Here is a 17,674-nt window from a genome sequence, read left to right as displayed (position 1 = left end):
AAATATGCAATAAAAATGCCTAACCTGAGCTGGGCATGGTGGCTCACATCTGTAATCCCAGCACTCTGGAGGTTGAGGCAGGAGGCTCTTTTCCAATTTGAGACCAACCTAGGTTACAAAGTGAGCTCAAGGCCAGCCTGCACTGGATAGAGACCCTGTCTCAAAATGAAGGAAAAAAAAAAAAAAAAAAAAAGCCTAATCTTTCCTAATTGTTGAGATAAAAACAAGCACCTGTTTAGAAAAGTCATCTTACCTGAAGAGTCCTTGTTTAAAAAGGTAAGCGCTAATATGACCCCCTTCTAGATAGCGGATTTCACAACCAGGCCAGATTTCTTGTAGACTTCGAACTCCTGTTCGTGGAATATAGGCATCTTCTTTGGCTTGTACCACTATAATGAGGCTTGGGTCAACTGGAACTAAGGAAGGGATTTTTACACATTAAAAAGGTCTAAGATTTTATACAAGTACCGTAAGTCCTATGAGAAAATATGCCACACAATACAGTGCCATTAAGTGAAACATTTGTTAAACTCTTTAAGTTTTAAATATACTACATTATAGTAATACTGATCCTTAATACAAGATGTTTTTCTAAAGATGTAAGATTCAGTGTATTTTTATTTATTGGTGTTATTTTTTGGTGCTGAGGATTGAACCCAGAGCTTTGTGCGTGCTAGACACATGCTCTATCACTAAGCCACAGCCCATCCCTTTTGATGTATTTTTAAATAGGTAAAATAGCTAAGCATGCTGGTGCAAGCCTGTAACCTTAGCACTCAGGAGGCTGTGGCAGGAGGGTCACTGTGAGTTCAAGGCCAGCCTGGACTACACAGCAAGACTTTGTCTCAACACAGAACAACACAAAAAAAATGGTATAGGAAGGTTTTCATTGATAAAATATGACACATTTAAATGACCAGTTTAGGGGCTGGGGATATAGCTCAGCAGCACAGCACTTTCCTGGCAAGTGTGAGGATGAATTCAATCCCCAGTCCCGACCTCCCCAGCCAAAAATAACCACACAGACACACACACTCAAAAAAAAAAAAAAAAAAAAAAAAAAAAAAAAAAAAGAAAATGAACAGTTTAACTTGGAGAACACATTCTAGCACAAAAAAATATTTCCTTTAAAACATGAAATTTTGTAAAGCTTCTTTAAAACATTTCACAAATATCTACAGAACAGCAAATATTCTCAATTACATATAAAAATTAGTACCTGAGAAATTTGCTACGTGAGTACATTCATCCATGACTCCTTTCATAAATATTAAAGATTCTCTTTGAAGATTATTTCTTCTTTGTTCTTTGCTGAGGACCTGGTATGACTGAGGGCTGTACCTTGTATAATTATTTTTGTCAGCTGAAAGTGTTCGATTCAGGCAGTGTATCTTAGAGGCATCTTGCAACAAAAGTCCTTCTGACGTAGCACTGATAGGTGTGTTACTAGAGGTTTGGCACTCAGCAGGTTGCTGGGACACAACTTGGTTTGTCATATCTAAATTTAAACTCCTGGAAACCAACTTGTCTGCACTGCTTGGGAAGTGTTTCACAAACTCTTGTCCCATTTTGAAAGAATCTGTCTGAATATATGAAAGAAAAAAGCCATTTAATATAATACATTTCATACAACTTTAACAATCTTTTTAAAATAAAAAGATAAATACCCATCAATGGATAAACAAAATGTTACCATATATACACATATATATACAATAGAGCATTATTGTAAAAAGGAAATAATTTTTTTTTTCTTTTTCCTTTTTATCAGTACCGGGGATCGAACTCACGACTGCCTGCTTGCAAGGCAGGTGCTTATGCCACTTGAGCTAAATCCTAGCCCCTAAGGAAATAATTTTTTTAAATTAAAATTTTAAATTCCTTTTTCAGACACATATTATAACAAAGATGAACTCTATAAATTATGCTAGGTCAATAAACCAGACATAAAAGGACAAATAATGCCGTTTGTGGTGGTGCGTGCCCGAAATCCCAGCACTTGGGAGAATTAGGCAGGGAGACTGCAAGTTTGAGGCCAGCATGGACTATACAGTGAAACCCTGTGCCAAATAAGGCAAAAAAGAAGATAAACGCTGTATGATTCTATTCTTGTGAGGTCTCCTCAGCAGTTAAATTCAAGAGAATGGTGGTTGTCAGGGCTAGGACAGGGAGGAATGGGAGTTACACTTCAGTTGACAGATTTAATTTGGGAACATGGAAAGTTCTAGAGAGGGATGGTAATGGCCACACAGCCGTGTGGACATACTCAATGTTACTGTACACTTAGAAATAGTTAAAATGGCAAATTTTATGTTGGATAGATTCACCATGATTTTTAAAAAATGTGGTCAAAATTTAATGGAGGGTTAAGATAAGTGACATGTATTTACTGCTGAATGTTTCCTACACAACAAAATGGGGTATCAGTCTGTGTCATGTTTTATTGTGAGAGTTTGAAATTCCATAATCTGCCTTCACCTTAGAACTTCTAGAAGTCTTATGAGTATATACGGGAAGTAATGTAAATATAAGCTCACAAAGACACCAGCTACGTATTGTCCCTTACTCAGACTGAACACACAAGAATTAACAATTATCAGGGAGGGCTGGGTATTTAGCTCAGTGGCATAAGTGCCTGCCTTGCAAGCAGGCAGTCTGAGTTTGATCCCCGGTACCGATAAAAAGACAAAAACAAACAAACAAAAAAATAAATAAATAAAAATTATCAGGGAGCTGAGAATCATAGGGCATGTCCACAATCTCAGCTACTTGTAAGACTGAGACAGCAGGATCAAAAGTTTGAGGCCAGCCTAAACTACATAGTGAGTTCAAGGCCAGCCTGAATCACACAGTGAGACCAAAAAAATCAACATTAAAAAAAGGGCTGGTAGAACACCTGCTGTGATGCACCAAGTCTTATGTTTAATCCCTGGTACCATAAAATCAGGAAAAATATATTGCCTATGGAAATCTCAAACGTATGCTCTATGTTTAAGACTTACAAAACCCTACTATTTTCTACTACCATTTTATCTTTCTTTCTCTTTCTCTCTCTCCTTTCTCTTTCTTTCTTTCTTTCTCTTTCTCTCTCTCTCTCTTTCTCTCTTTCTCTCTTTCTCTCTCTCTTTCTCTCTCTCTCTCTTTCTCTCTTTCTTTCTTTCTTTCTTTCTTTCTTTCTTTCTTTCTTTCTTTCTTTCTTTCTTTCTTTCTTTCTTTCTTTCTTTCTTTCCAGGGATCGAACTCACAACCAAGTGCTTGCAAGGCAGGAGCTTATGCCACTGAGCTAAATTCCTGGCTACCATTTTATTTTTTAAAAATCCACAAATTTGGTGACACCGAATTGGTGAGTTATTTGGGAAACTCCTTCTTCCTGACAGTATACATGAACACAATTAGAATTAGACAAAATCCAATCACGTTACAGGTCATATATCCTTTCACTCTGCAATGTTTCCAGGACTTAACACTTACACAATGATATATGCACTAAGTTACTTATTGCAGTACTGTTTGTTAACAGTGAAAGGTGAGAAAACAATATAAATGTCTACCAACAGGCTACCTGTTACTAAGCTGTGGTATATCCATCTATACAATAAACCATTATATAGCAGTAAAAAACAACGAAACAGAGCCAGGGGTTTAGCTCAGCAGTGAAAGTCCTGCTTGGCAAATGTGAGGTCATGATCCCTGGTACCAAAAACCCCTCAAAAACCCAAGAAAACATCTGTGAGTGTCCATTAAAAAAAGAGAGCAGGCAAGGCTGTAACCCAGCAGTCAGGAGGCTAACGAAGGAGGAGTGCTATGAGTTTGAGGCCAACTTGGGCTACACAGTTAGTTCAAGACCAGCTTGGACTTCACTATCAAGCCCTCAAAAAAAAATAAAGGAAATGCAGAATTAATGGGTTCTAGATATTCACAGGGGTACATCAATAAATTTAAACTTTTTGTAGTATTGGGGATTGAATCCAAGGCCTCTGCACTTGAGCTTCTACTCCTCAATCCATTTTAAAAATTTTTATTATTATTTTTTATCTTGAGACAAGGTTCTCGGTAAGTTGCTCAGGCTGGGCTGTTTGGAATTTTCCTGCCTCAGTCCACGAGAATGTTGGGCTAAGCTAAGTTTAATCTCTTTTGATTGTGAAAACACAAACAATAAGGAAGTCATCTTAACATTTTTTGAACGTTCATTACTGTGAACTGGTTCTAGAGGACACAAGAAGTGCTTGGTAAGCCTATGCTGCCATTTCAAACTAGAATTTATGAACTTCCCTTACAAAACACATTTTTCTCAGAAGCTTACAAATATATGTATCTTTTTGGCTCCAGGTACAGTGGAGCACAAAGAACTCATTAGTAGGTAAAGCGAATTGTAATGAAGTTCTTAAGGAAGCAAAAATTACCATTTGAGATGATGGAAGATTGATGAAAGCTAGGCACAGTGGCAAATGCCTTTAAGCCCAGCTATTTGGGGGGTTCAGGTTGGAGGATTTCACGTTTAATGTCAGCCTGGGTAACAAAGTAAGACTTCTGTCTCAAAAAGAAATGAGTAACAAAGTCCTGATTTTACAAGTGTTAGGTTCATAGCGGTATAATCATAAAATCCTCATTGATGGAAGATTCCTTTACTTTATGAAATTTCTTAAGACTATCAGTAACTCAAACTAGGCAAAATTTTTACATTCATGAAAAGAATTGGTCACGTTTGGGAAGTAACAACCAATTCATTATCCTGAAAACTATAAGGAAAAGAATCAATCATTTATCTCCTTTTTTTGGTAGTAGTGATACTTAAGATTGAACCCAAGATCTTCATATTGAATTATTTATTTTTACTTTGAGACAGGGTCTCTCTAAGTTACTAACTTGTCCAGACTGGGGTTGAACTTGCAATTCTCCTGCTTCAGGCTCTGAGAGGGACTACAAGCATTCGCCACCACAGTAGGCATAATTAATTTATTTATTGAAAGAAGGTCTTGCTGTGTACTCCATGCTGGCCTTGAGCTCACTGTGTGGCTCAGATTAGCCTCAAACTCTGTATCCTTCTTCAACCTGCCCAGTGCTGGGATTATAGGTGTGAGCCACCATTCCTGGTTGTGGTTGCTTTTATTTTTTAATATTTATTTATTTTTTGTCTTTTTGAGGCAGCATCTCTCTATGCAGTTCAGGCTGGTCTTGAGCTCACTTTGTAACCTAGGCTGGTCTTGAACTCACAATGATCCTCCTGCCTCAGCCTTCCAAGTGCTGGCTTACAGGTGTGAGCCACCTTGCCTGGTTGTGGTTGCTTTTTAATAAATGTAATTAGCTGCATGTTTGGTTTGCATGATTTTCTGTATATGTTGTATTTTAAATGAAGAATCTGGGCAGAGGACATATCTCAGTGACACAATGCCTGTCTGGCATGCACAAGATCATGAGTTCAATCCCAGGTACCAAAAAAACAAAATAAAAACAAAAAAACCCCAAAAAACCACACACAAAAGAAAACAAACAAAACAAAACCAAGAATTCTTAAAAGCTCAACATTCTATGCATGTATTTTTAAAACAATGATACTTTTAAAATTTTTTCATTTGTTTCTCTTTCCTTTGTTTTTGGGGTTTTTTTTTTTTTTTGAGTCAATGTTTTGCTGTGCAGTTCAGGTGCTCTTGAACTCACTATGTAGCTAAGGCTGGCCTTGAACCTGCAGAAATCCTCCTGCCTCAGTCTCCCCAGTGCTGGGATTACAGTCATGCACCAACTCCTAAAATTTTTAATTTTTAAAAATTTTGGTGATACCGGGGATCAAACAAGGGTGGCTCTACTGTAACTAATTACATCCCCAGCCTTGTTTACTTTTATATTTCGAGACAGTTTTGCTAAGTTACTTTGGTGAGATTCAAATTAGAGCCTCTGCCAATGTGGAAATTACAGGCATGTGCAACATGCCTGGCTCTTGTAGTTAAAATTTAAGTCATTAAATACACAATCAACATTCCCTTAATGTTATGTTAGTAAAATACTTACTCCACAGTACTCAAGCATGTGAATAATTTCTTCTTCATAAACCGTCTGTGTGTAATATTGCTTCTCCAGCTCCCTCCAATTAACTGATTTACTCAATACTCCCTAAAATAATAAAAATAAGAGCAAATCATACTACATTGTCTTCAATACTTACTAATCTTGTGTAAAAGAGAGATAATAGCAGATTAACGAGTCAGGCAAATTGAGTGGTAAGATGTTGATTTACACCAATATAAACTTCCCCTAAATGTACAGAGTGGATTATTTGTACCTATGCTGTTTGTACAAGCAATGTAGTTTTTGCCTAATCCTAATTTCCCTCTGGAATTTTGGTACATGCTAGGCAGAGGGTACCTAACTCGCTGATACCTGACTAAAATCCCTGGTCCACTAAGGTCAGGGAATAGATATAGTTCTTTTCACACTTTGTCACAACTTACTGCTGGAGAAATCAAACACAAACTGTAGGATTCCACTGGTTGAAGACTGTGGGACGTTTGCACCAGGTTTTGCCTAGTGTTCGTTTTCATTGGTTTTGTGTTGTTTCCTTTTGCTGTAATTAAGTCTTGGTCATGAATACAAATATATGGTGAGTCTTATTAACCCCTTCTATGGAATAAGCCAACCAATGCTGTTAATTATACATACAGCTATCTAAATAATAAGTGCAATTAAATTACCGTAGTAAACACTCCAGATGCTGTGGACCAAGACAGACACGGAATCAATGGCATGGGCTTAGGCCAGTTGGATACTGCTAAGGAGGCCATCTGTAACATAACAAACCAGTTGAGAGAGCTTATTTTAAATTGCTTGTTCATTAAAATTAAAAATATTTAATGCTAAGAACTTTGTGTAGGAAGTAGGTGATGAGGTAAGACACAAACACAAGTCCATAATCACCAGTGAGAGTATCTAATGATTTTGTTAAACCCTGAATCTTTTTTTTTTCCAAATTCACTTTATTTCAAGGAGAAAAAAATAAAGAAAACTAAAACAAAATTTCAAAACACGTCAGTCAGGAGGCAGGCAACAATGGTACATACATTGCACTTTGTCTCCCCAGTTCATCCAGAGCACAAGACATCTGCATTCAATTGTCCAAATAGTATCAGCACAAATCTTTCTCTTCAGTGAACTCAGAGAAACCAGTAGTATAACTATCATACTTTTTATATACATATATTCATACATATGTTGTTTCTTTCAGCTTCTCACACTAATGAGACAAAATGATATTGAACCCCAAATCTTTTTTTTTTTTTGTCTTTTTCCTTTTCATCGGTACCAGGGATCGAACTCACGACTGCCTGCTTGCAATGCCACTGAGCTAAATCTCCAGCCCCTAAACCCCAAATCTTAAAATTCAGCAATTTAGAAATAAAAATTTTAGGAACTTGAAGATCACTCACCAACAACTACTGTGTATCACTTACGTACAGAACACAGGTGCTGAGACGTGGACGTTAGGCAGTGGGCTCAGTGCTCTCACTACCTAAGTGACTTGCTCAGATATAGCAAGATTACAACCAGAAAATCGCACACTTTTAAGGTGCGACTGAGGTGGCTAAGAATTTGGTGAATTACAGAGATTATATAATGGATATAAAATAATGTAATATATGTGTATAAAGAAAGGAAAAGTTATTTTTGGTTTTAACAGTCAGAGAAGTTCAAAAAGGCTTCAAGAACTGTCTGAATCTTTTCAGCCATTTATTTAAAATCAAGATGGTAATGAAGTATAGCGTGGGTTAGAGGAACAACTATTATCTTTCTGTTTGGCTGGCCAATAGGTTTATGTGGTCACTGGAGCAACCGAAAATGGTAGAGCTGGAAAGACATCAGGATCCGATTAGTGGTTCCTTTGGTAGGAAATTAAGAGTTACAAGCAAAGAATAGGATTGTGAAAGTGATTCAAGGAAGCTAATGTGTTCCAATTTTCAATTAGGAGTTGAGATCTGAGGTAAGAGATCACTTATTAGGCAGTAACCCAGGTCATAACAATGGAAACTTAAGTGGGTCTATAAACAATATAGGAATCTAAGCAGCCAAATTGATAAATTTGGAATTTAATTAGCTGAGCTCAGCAACCAATTGCGTGGACCCATGTTAGAGTCTCACCGAGCGGCACTGAACTGGAAAGTTATAAATCTTTTAAAACAGAAAACCATAAAAAGACATCTTGTTGGAAACAATTTAGCTAGAATCTTGTATTAATTTTTGGTTGACACCTGTTTCCTGTTTCTTTTGTTAAGCAGGTTAATTTTGTGTGTGGATACAGCTTATTTTGCTTTCTTTAGGGGACTTATACTTCAGGTAATTTTTTATTTTGGGGGTCAAATACAGGGCACTAGTTAAATACAGGGCTCAAGATGGTGTCAGTTATGCCAAACTACAACAGAAATATTAGTAGGTAGAAAAAGATTTATTTTCCTACCTATTAATTCCTTAATTTCACTGGTAATTGCAATGAATTTGAGTAAATTTTTAAAAACTTAAATAATTAAAATGACGTTTAGAAAAATTCATACACTTGTTTTAAAAAATCTGTTGGATAACTAATACATGCCATATAGCAAACAAAGGATATTCTGAATTCTCATTGAAGCAGCTGCTTCATGGAGAAAAAAATTGCTAACTTCAACAGATGGGTGGGCTAGGCATGGTGGCACATATCTGTAGTCCCAGCACTAGGGAGGCTGAGGCAGAAGGATCACTGTGAGTTCAAGGTAAGTCTGGACTATGTAGCGAGTTCAAGACCACTATGAACTATAGAGCAAGGTCCTGTCTCAAAAAGTAATGAGAACAACAAAAACCACTACAAAATCCCATGGGTAGGAGTCTGAAGTTAAGGGCTATCACTATATAAAAGTAAACAAGTAATTATAGTGTGATAAAAAGTACTAATGAGAGATGAAAGGCTATGTAAAAAGATTTAAGCTATATTATGTACATGTACCAACTCTCCATGATGAATGAAATCATTTTACATTAGAAACATGCACTAATAAAAATAAAAAATTCTAATAAAGTAGTTAAAATTAATGGAAAAAAGATTAAGTACTAATGAAGCATGCAGTATGGAGGTAAGGCTGTGAGTAGAAACATCTTCTCAAAGAAAGGAAGCTCTGAACTGGAACTAGAAGGAGAAGCTGCTGTTCACTTAGGTAAAAGGCATTAAAGGGGACAGGATGCTAGCAGCCAGCACAGCTAGAGTCTAATGTAAAACCAAACTTCAGGCAGGTTCTGATCGGGAGAGAGCAGGGATCAGAGAAACAGTATTCTAGTTACAATGTAGAGGAAAGTATTTTAAAACATTAATGAGCTGGGTGTGGTTGTGCATCCGTGTAAAACACTGAGAACAGACTAACCCCACAGAAACCAGTTAGGAGTTGGTTTGGCATATTCTGAAAGACAAAGGTAAAATATGCTGGTGGTAGTGGGAGTGAAGAGATAAATGAAAATGCAGATATCTTGGGGCTGGGGATTTAGCTCAGCGGTATAAGCACCTGCCTTGCAAGCAGGCGGTTGTGAGTTCAATCTCAGGTACCAGTAAAAAAAAAGGGGACTGGGGATATAGCTCAGCGGCGTGAGTTCGATCCCCGGTACCGATAAGGAGAAAAAAAAGAAAAAAAGAAAATGCAGATATTTTGATCAATTTAACAACAAAACTGGGCATTTCTATTTGACATTTGTTATGGTTGTGTCTAGATGTCCCAAAGTCAGGTGTAGTCACAGGTGGAGCTTTTTCAGAGGTGGCTAGATGCACATAAAATGCGTGATGCTGAGATTGATTTATGGTGTAATGCTGTGCTCAAGGGCACTAGGATTAAGGGTGTGGGTGCTACCCATCCCAAGTAGCCTGGATAAAATATAAGAATAGAAAGAGTTGTTGTTAACCCTCGATGCTTTTGCTGTTTTCTGCTTGCCATGACCTGGTTCTCCTCTGAGCTGCCCCACTGCCAAGCCATTCCACCTTTGAGCCAGCTTGTTATAGATTAAAACTACTATAAACTGTGAGCTAAATAAACCTATTCTTCTTTAACTTTGGGTATCAGGTATTTTGTCTCAGCAACAAAAAAAAAGTAAGACAGAATTTGGTACCAGAAGTGGGGTCACTGTTGTGACTATACATGACTATGTGGTTAAAAAGCCTTTAGAAATGGCTTGTGAGAAGAGTTTAGAAAGATTCAGAGATGCTGGCTGAAATAGTTGAGCTGAAATGCCTTAGGAAATATTTGGATGGGGAATTTTGGTTAGAGCTCAAAGAACAGAAGGCTGATAGAAATCCTGCCAGTAAAGATCAGGCTCAGGAGGTTTCTGCTGAGGAGGAGGAGTACATTGATGGTAGAATGCTGAGGTAGTGGCATGGCTACCGCTGGGGACTTTTAACCAGATTTGTGATGAAAATCAAGAGCAAAGAGCTCAGGAAAATGATTTATTGTTATTGTTTTGTTTTGTTTTTTTGAAGAGAGTCTTGCTGTGTAGTTCAGGCTAGGATTGAACTCATGGCGATCCTCCTGTTTCAGCCTCCAGGGAATGATTTAGAACCTGTGTGCATCTGGCCAGAAAGGAAGCTCCAATAAAGCTGTGGACTGCAAAAATAGAGAAGCCAGGTGTGGTGGCACATGCCTATAATCCCAGCACTCAGGAGGCTGAGGCAGGAAGATTACCCCAAGTTTGAGATCAGCCTGGGCTACAAAGTGAGTTCAAGGCCAGCCTGAATTGCACAGTGAGACACTGTCTTGGGAAAAAAAAAAAAAAAAAGTAGAGATCTTGACTTCAGAGAATAGGAGAACAAAAAAAAAATGGCCTGAGGGCATCACAAAAAGTAACAAGACTCCAACCTTTTCAGTCTCAAAATTATACAAGTAACCCTTTGCTCTGAGAAGAGCTGCTATAGCATCATGTTCCTGAATGGCTGCAGCCTAGAAGAGTTGTTTCTCAAGATTTAGTTCATAGGCACTGGCCCCCACAGCCAAGAGACAAAAAACCCTGGCTTCTGCCAGGTAATTTTTTGTTTGTTTTGGTACCAGGATTAAACTCATGACCTCACACTTGCCAGGCAGGCACTGTGCTGAGCTGTATCTCTCTCTGGCTCGCCTGGTTACTGCTCAAGCTGGCAGCAGACCTTGTTTTTATGCGGTGCTGGTTTCTGGCACATACAGAATGCAAGACTTGTGGGGTCAGGGTGGTTTCCAACCAGATTTCCAAAGAAGGCCTTTTAGGCATTGTATCCCCAGCAGGGCAGTGTGTAAAGCTGTAAATGCAAAGCCAAAGGTACAGTAGAGACCCCAGAAGGTAAGAAAAGACAGGAATATGGATGGTCAAAAGACAATTACAAAGAGTGAGCAAAAGCAGCCAAAGAACAACACCATGAGAGCTACAGCCACAAGGAGTGCCATGGGGCAGAGCCACCTATGCTCTTTAGAGTTCACAATTTGCCACAGGTTGCCAAAGATGCTAGAAGTGAACTGTGGAATTTAACGTTTGCCCTGCTAGATTTTAGTCTTGCTGTGTTCCCATTTCTTGCTATCCTCATTTGTAACTTTTAAAATAAAAATGTTAACTGTGGGGCGGGGCGGGGGGAGGAAAGGAAGGAAGAGAAAGGAGGAATATACACACACACACACACACATATATACATACATACACACAAGATAGTTAAGACAGTTTCTTTTAGTTCATTACAAAGAAAGGTTCATGCTAATACTGTTTGGACAACATTGCATGCCTATATCTTGTACTCTGAGTAACTACTCTGAAGATAACAATACATAATGTGTTCACTATTGTTACTCTCCTATTATCTTGTTTTGAAATTGTTTTTTTCTCTTTAAAATTAAAAAAGTTTATCTTGTGCCATTAAATGCTGTAAGCATATAACTTTCTTTTCATTTGTAGAGGAGCTTGCAGCTAAGAGTTTGCTTTAAATATCAGAGGAGACTTTAGACTTAAGACCTGTTAGCAATGCTACAACTGTTTAGACTTTGGCAACTTAGTCTAAATGCCTTTTACATAAAGAAATGTGCATGAGTCTTTGAGGGGCCAGGGACAGAATTCTATGTCTTGTGTCTAGATGTCCCTGCAAACCTTATGTGCACACATGGAGCTTTTCTAGAGGTAGTTGGGTCAGTTCATGATGCTGAGATCAATTCATGGTTCAGTGTTAGGCTCAAGCACACGAGGATTAAGGATGTGAGTGCTACTTGCCCTAAGTAGCCAAGTTGTGGTCAACCCTTGTTGCTTTTGCTGTCTTCTGCTTGCCATGAACTTGTGATGTCCCTCTGCTAAGTCACCCTGCTTTAATGCCAGCAGATTATAGACTGAACCTCTACAAATTGTGAGATAAACCTTTCCTCTAACTCTGGGTGTTGGGTATTTTGTCTCAAGGATAAAAAAATAACTAAGACAACACCTCAAAGGTTAAACTTTACAATCAATTTTTAAGAGACTATTAAGTCCAGTATCTAAGCTGTAAGGTAGAATAGTACAGTTAAATATCTAGATATATGACACAAAAAATCACCACTTCATAATTGGAATGGATTTATTTCTCCTTCCTACCTTCACCAAGACTCAAGTTAACTCAATACCTAACGAAAAATTCTAAAATAACTGGATTTGCTAGGTCTTATAATCATAATGAAATAAAAATTGAAAACGGCTTACGTGTCCACCCATGGATATTCCGGTCATTCCTAAAGGTCCATAGCCTTCCCGCTCTAGCCAGTGCAAGAGAGCTGCAGATTCTAAAACAAGAGCTCCTCCCATCACAAAAAGGTCAGACACATTTTTTAAGCTGGACCTCCTAGTCTCACAAAACAAAATAGGAAATGAACATTTCATGCATTTACATTTTATTTTATTTATTTATTTTTGTCTTTTTGAGACAGGGTCTTGCTGTGCAGTTCAGGCTGGCGTTGAGCTTACTTTGTAGCCCAGGCTGGTCTAGAACTTGCAACAATCCTCCTGCCTCACCTTCCTGAGTGCTGGGATTATAGATATGCGCCACCATGCCTGGCACATGTACATTTTAATATATGCAGATTTACATCAGGTGGCTGGATTTCATGTTTTCCTTTTAAACAAAGTAAAACAATGGAATAAATTATGAGTACCACTAATACTGTTCTACATACTAATTGCCTAAAACTTAAAAAAGTATATAATTGTTCAATAGCATGTATTTATTGAATTTCAATTAAAAATTAGATTTCATCTTAAAAATGTTTAATATTTATAGAAAAATTCTTTTTGTTTGTTTAAGACAAGGTTTCACTGTATATTTTAGGCTGGCCTTGAACTCTCTATGGAGTCCAGGCTTGCTTCAAACTTGCGGCAATCCTCCTACCTTAGCCTCCTCAGTGCTGGGATTACTGGCATGGGCCACCACATCTGGCACTGGAAAAATAATTATTTCTATGCTGACACTGTTTAGCGTTTCTAAGAAAAGCAAATTTATAGTTTTCTTCCACTTTAAAAAGAATTTTTTCATTACCTTTACATACCTTTATATAACCTTTTTTGTTTAAGACAAGTCTCACTATGTAGCTCAGGCTGGCCTTGAACACACAGTGATCCTCCTGCCTCAGCCTCCCAAGTGCTGGGACTATATAGGCATGCACCACTACACCTGGCAAAGCATCACATTGTTTTTAAAAAAGCAAAGTAAAGGTAACCTAATATTAATGATGTATTATTGAAATCCTAAATATACTATTTTCACAAAATACACAATTTATGTATATATTATTGAAAATACAAGTTTTATAAAAATATATGTGTAAATTAAACCATAATGTTGTTTTTAGAAACTGTTTACATATATTTTTCTTTTCTCTTTTCTCACCCAACCTACTCTTTCTTTTTTGAAGTACCAGTGACTGGCCCAGAACCAGTCTAGCAATATGCAATATTCTTGGTCCTCTTTTTTGAGTCAGGGTCTTGCTGAGTTATCTAGGCTGTTCTCAAACCTGTGATCCTTCTCGGCTTAAGCAGGTAGGATTATAGGCATGCACCACCACACTCAGTAGTGTATTTCCTTATAAGTAAGAAACAAGATTCCAGAACCATCCTTTTATAGTGATATAGAATATATTTCATTAAAGTGACCAAATCAGAATCTATTTTTGTAAATTCAAATTATATGAAAAAAATGTAATGATATAACTAGCTACTGAATGGAATCTTGTTAAAGGGAACAAAAATTCATTTTATGAATGATTATTTACTATGTGTGTAAATGATAATTATGTGCAAGGACTCCGATGCCATGAGAAATGCCAAGTGGAAGAACAATACTGGCCCCAAATAAGTTTTTGTTCAGTGACCTACCAGAAGGCAGGCCTTCTCTTTATGCTTTCCTCCATCAAAATATATCACACTCATGCTTGTCTTTGTTTCATATCCACAGCTACTTTTCTATATCTGATTATAAAATTCTCCTATCTATGTATTCATTTTTGAGACAGGGTCTCACTCCAAGGCTGGCCTTGAACTTACTCTTATGTAGCCCAGTCTGGCCTCAAACTTACGGCAATCTTCCTGTCTCAGGTTTCCAAGTGCTGGGATAATTTTTGCATTGTGTGGAGGTCTTGAATTCTCGAGTCCACCCCACTTTGTTCTTTTCCATAGAAGATACTGACGTGAGTGACGGCAGTACAGTTATCTATAATGATAAACCTAGGTCAAACTGTTCAAAAACATTTTTGTTTTTACTATTTATTATTTTGCTTTTTGGAAGACAGAGCTGCACTGTGTAGTTGAGGTCAGCTTTGAACAAAACCAAAATAATGAAACTAATACAGAAAAAATGATCAATTTGAATATTTAAGGAACAAATAAAAAATTGGAAGAGCTAACCAAAGGGTTCAAAACTTGGCTGGCAAATTTACCAAGGATATAAACTTTACAAAAAGGTGTCAGAAAGAGCTACTAGAGATAAGAAATTATGTAAAATTCATTAACTGCAGAAATAACCAATGTGAAGCAGGGTTTCTGAAACTTGAGACAAAATGGTAAATTGTGACAAATTACTCAGAGAATTCTTCAAAATGGTAAAAGAACAAGAAAAATTCATTCAACAGCTTATGGACGACTCAGAACACCAATCTAAGGATAACTGGACTTAGTAATTAGAAGACAGTATACATGGGAATAAAAAGGCTTTTTATAGAAATCATAATAGAAAACTTCCCAAGTATGAGGAAAATTCCAACATACAGGTAAGGAAAGCTTCTTATATAACACCAAATAACTACAATGAAAAAAAAAAAAAAGATTCCCAATGTGCATCTTGTCTAAATCCGAAATCTCCAACAAAAACAGTCCTGTTTTGTTCTGTTTTTGAGACAAGGTCTCACTATGTAGGTTCAAGCTTGCCTTGCACTTGCAGGGATCTGCTTCAGCCTCCCCAGAGCTGGGATCAGAGGTGTGCACCACAATCCTGGCGGGAGACCTCCTATTACTTTTTTATTGGTGCATTTTATTTTTATTTTTACTTTTTGGTACTGATGATTGAACCCAGGACATAACATTTTCCAGACAGGTGCTATGCTGCTGAGCTATATACTGGCCCTATCGGTACATTTTAGTTGCACACAATGATAACATTCATCATTCATCAGTAAATCTGTACCTGTACATTTTTTTCCTATTCCCATCCCTTCTCAACAACTCCTTTCCTTCCTTATTTGTACAAAAGCTTTGTTTCCATTTTTCCTTCTATTCTTTTTGTGTCCCTTCTTCGCTTTACCCTTTCTTGTTCCTCTTCTCAATTAAACATTTTTCCCCATTTCTCAATATCTATTACACATTTCGGTCCTCATTTACATTTTTGGTTTCTTATACCAGAGAAACAATGTAGTATTTAAACGTGTGTGTGTGATTTACTTCACTTAAAAAACAAAAAGAATATGGTCTCAGAGTGAATCCATTTAGCTAATCTCAAGCTTATCCTTCTTTATGGCAGAGTAGTACTCTATTGTATAAAAAATCCACATATTTATAAACTCATGTGTTGATAGGCATTTGAGTTATTTCCATGGCTGTATATTTATTACTGTATTATGATGTTTTTAATTCTTTCAGGAAGATACCAGAAAAGAGGAATAGTTGAGTCTAATGGGACCTCCAGTCCTAGTTTTTTGAGAAATCTCCATGCTGACTGCACAACGGTTGCAGCACTCTATACTCCCAACAGAAGAGAAGGGTTCCCTTTTATTCACAGCCCCACCAGCATGTCATTAGTTGTCTTCTTGATAACAGCATTCTTTGTGGAGCTAGAATCTCAGCGTTGTTTTACTTTGCATCTCTTGAATGATCAATGATGTTAAACATTTTTCATATTTTAATTTCCCATTTTTATTTTGAGACCTGAGTATTCATTTTAGATGCCCATTTTGGGATTGGATTTTTAAATCTGGGAGGTCTGATGTTTTGAGTTCTTTATATATTCTAGATAGTAGTCTTCTGTCTGAAGAACAGCTGGGAAAATTTTTTTCCGAACTTGTGCATTGTTTCTTCACTCTATTGGTATTTCTTTTGATGTGCTAAAACTAATAAGAGATCCCCGTTGTTGATTCTGTGTGATGCTCCCCATGTGATTAAGGTTTTGTTCATGAAGTCTTTGCCTACACAACTGTCTTCTAGCGTTCTATTTTGTCTTCCGGCAGATTTAATGTTTTGTTTTAATATTCAGATTTCTAATCCATTTCAATTTTTGCTTAGTGCATGGTGAAAGATATGGATCTAGTTTTAATCTTTAGGATGTGGAAAGCCAGTTTTTCCAACACCACTTATTAAAGAGACTACATATTTCTTTCAGTGAAGGGGTTTGGCTCCTTTGTCAAAGATAAAGTGGCTCTGTGTTTTATAGGATAACTTCAACTCAGGGACTGTAAGACTCCTGCCTTGCCTTTGTTGCCCATGATTGCCTTTGCTATTCTAGGTCTCTTCTGCTTACAAATGAATTTTAGGACTGTTTTCTCTATTGGCATTGCATTAAATCTGTGTAAGAATTTAGGAATTATGGCCATTTTCACTATATTGATTCTTCCCAGCCAAACGCAAGGGATATCTTTCCATTTCTAGTATCCTCTTCAATCTCCTTTTTTAGACTACTATAGTTTGTTACATATTTACTGACAGGGTCTCACTACGTAGTCTGGCTGGTCTTGAAGTCAGTATGTAGCCAGGCTAGCCTTGAACTCACAGCAATCTTCCTCTTTCAGACTCCCTGAATCCTGGGATTAAAGGCATGTATCACCACACCTGGCAGTACTGTAATCTTTAATGTGTAGGTCTTTTACTCCCTTTGTGAGATTGATTCTGAGATGTTTCATTTCTTTGGGATGCTATTATGAAAGATAATCTTAACCTAATCTCTCTCTCTCAGTGAGTTTATTTGTGTACCAGAATTTCACTCATTTTTCAGCGCTGATTTTGTATCCAGCTATGCTACTGAACGTGGTTATTAACTCTGGAAGTATTCTGGTGGAATTTTTGGGGTCTTCTATCTAAAGTATCATGTCAATAGCCTTCTCCCAGGTACATCCGAATCCAAATTACTCATCAGCCACTGAAGTCTGCTGTATCCACAGCTCTGGTCCACTGATGTGGTTCTCCATGGAGACCTCTGGTGTTGCCAGTAGTCACTGTGTGTCTG

At 37.4% G+C, this 17,674-nt stretch overlaps 1 protein-coding gene across 2 annotated transcripts in view; it reads right to left on the bottom strand.

Moving 5' to 3' along the window:
- Positions 1 to 17,674, bottom strand: part of Abhd18 (abhydrolase domain containing 18) — a 75,119-nt gene that overhangs the window by 7,295 nt on the left and 50,150 nt on the right. Inside the window, exons 1-6 of one of the 2 annotated variants that reach the window (XM_063260758.1) lie at positions 14,544 to 14,677; positions 12,679 to 12,817; positions 6,687 to 6,776; positions 6,007 to 6,108; positions 1,220 to 1,583; positions 254 to 416 (exon numbers count right to left, since the gene is read on the bottom strand). In XM_063260758.1, the coding sequence (XP_063116828.1) occupies positions 254 to 416; positions 1,220 to 1,583; positions 6,007 to 6,108; positions 6,687 to 6,776; positions 12,679 to 12,817; positions 14,544 to 14,641 (956 nt within the window). In that variant the 5' untranslated portion in view covers positions 14,642 to 14,677. Of the gene's footprint in view, positions 1 to 253; positions 417 to 1,219; positions 1,584 to 6,006; positions 6,109 to 6,686; positions 6,777 to 12,678; positions 12,818 to 14,543; positions 14,678 to 17,674 lie in introns of those variants that run through there. The other variant, XM_013160288.3, reaches the window with a different exon arrangement.

Source organism: Cavia porcellus, unplaced genomic scaffold, assembly GCF_034190915.1.
Source record: "Cavia porcellus strain 051 isolate PalLab524CR breed Dunkin Hartley unplaced genomic scaffold, mCavPor4.1 scaffold_14, whole genome shotgun sequence".
NCBI lineage: Eukaryota > Metazoa > Chordata > Mammalia > Rodentia > Caviidae > Cavia > Cavia porcellus.
This window is presented reverse-complemented; position numbering and strand designations above follow the sequence as displayed.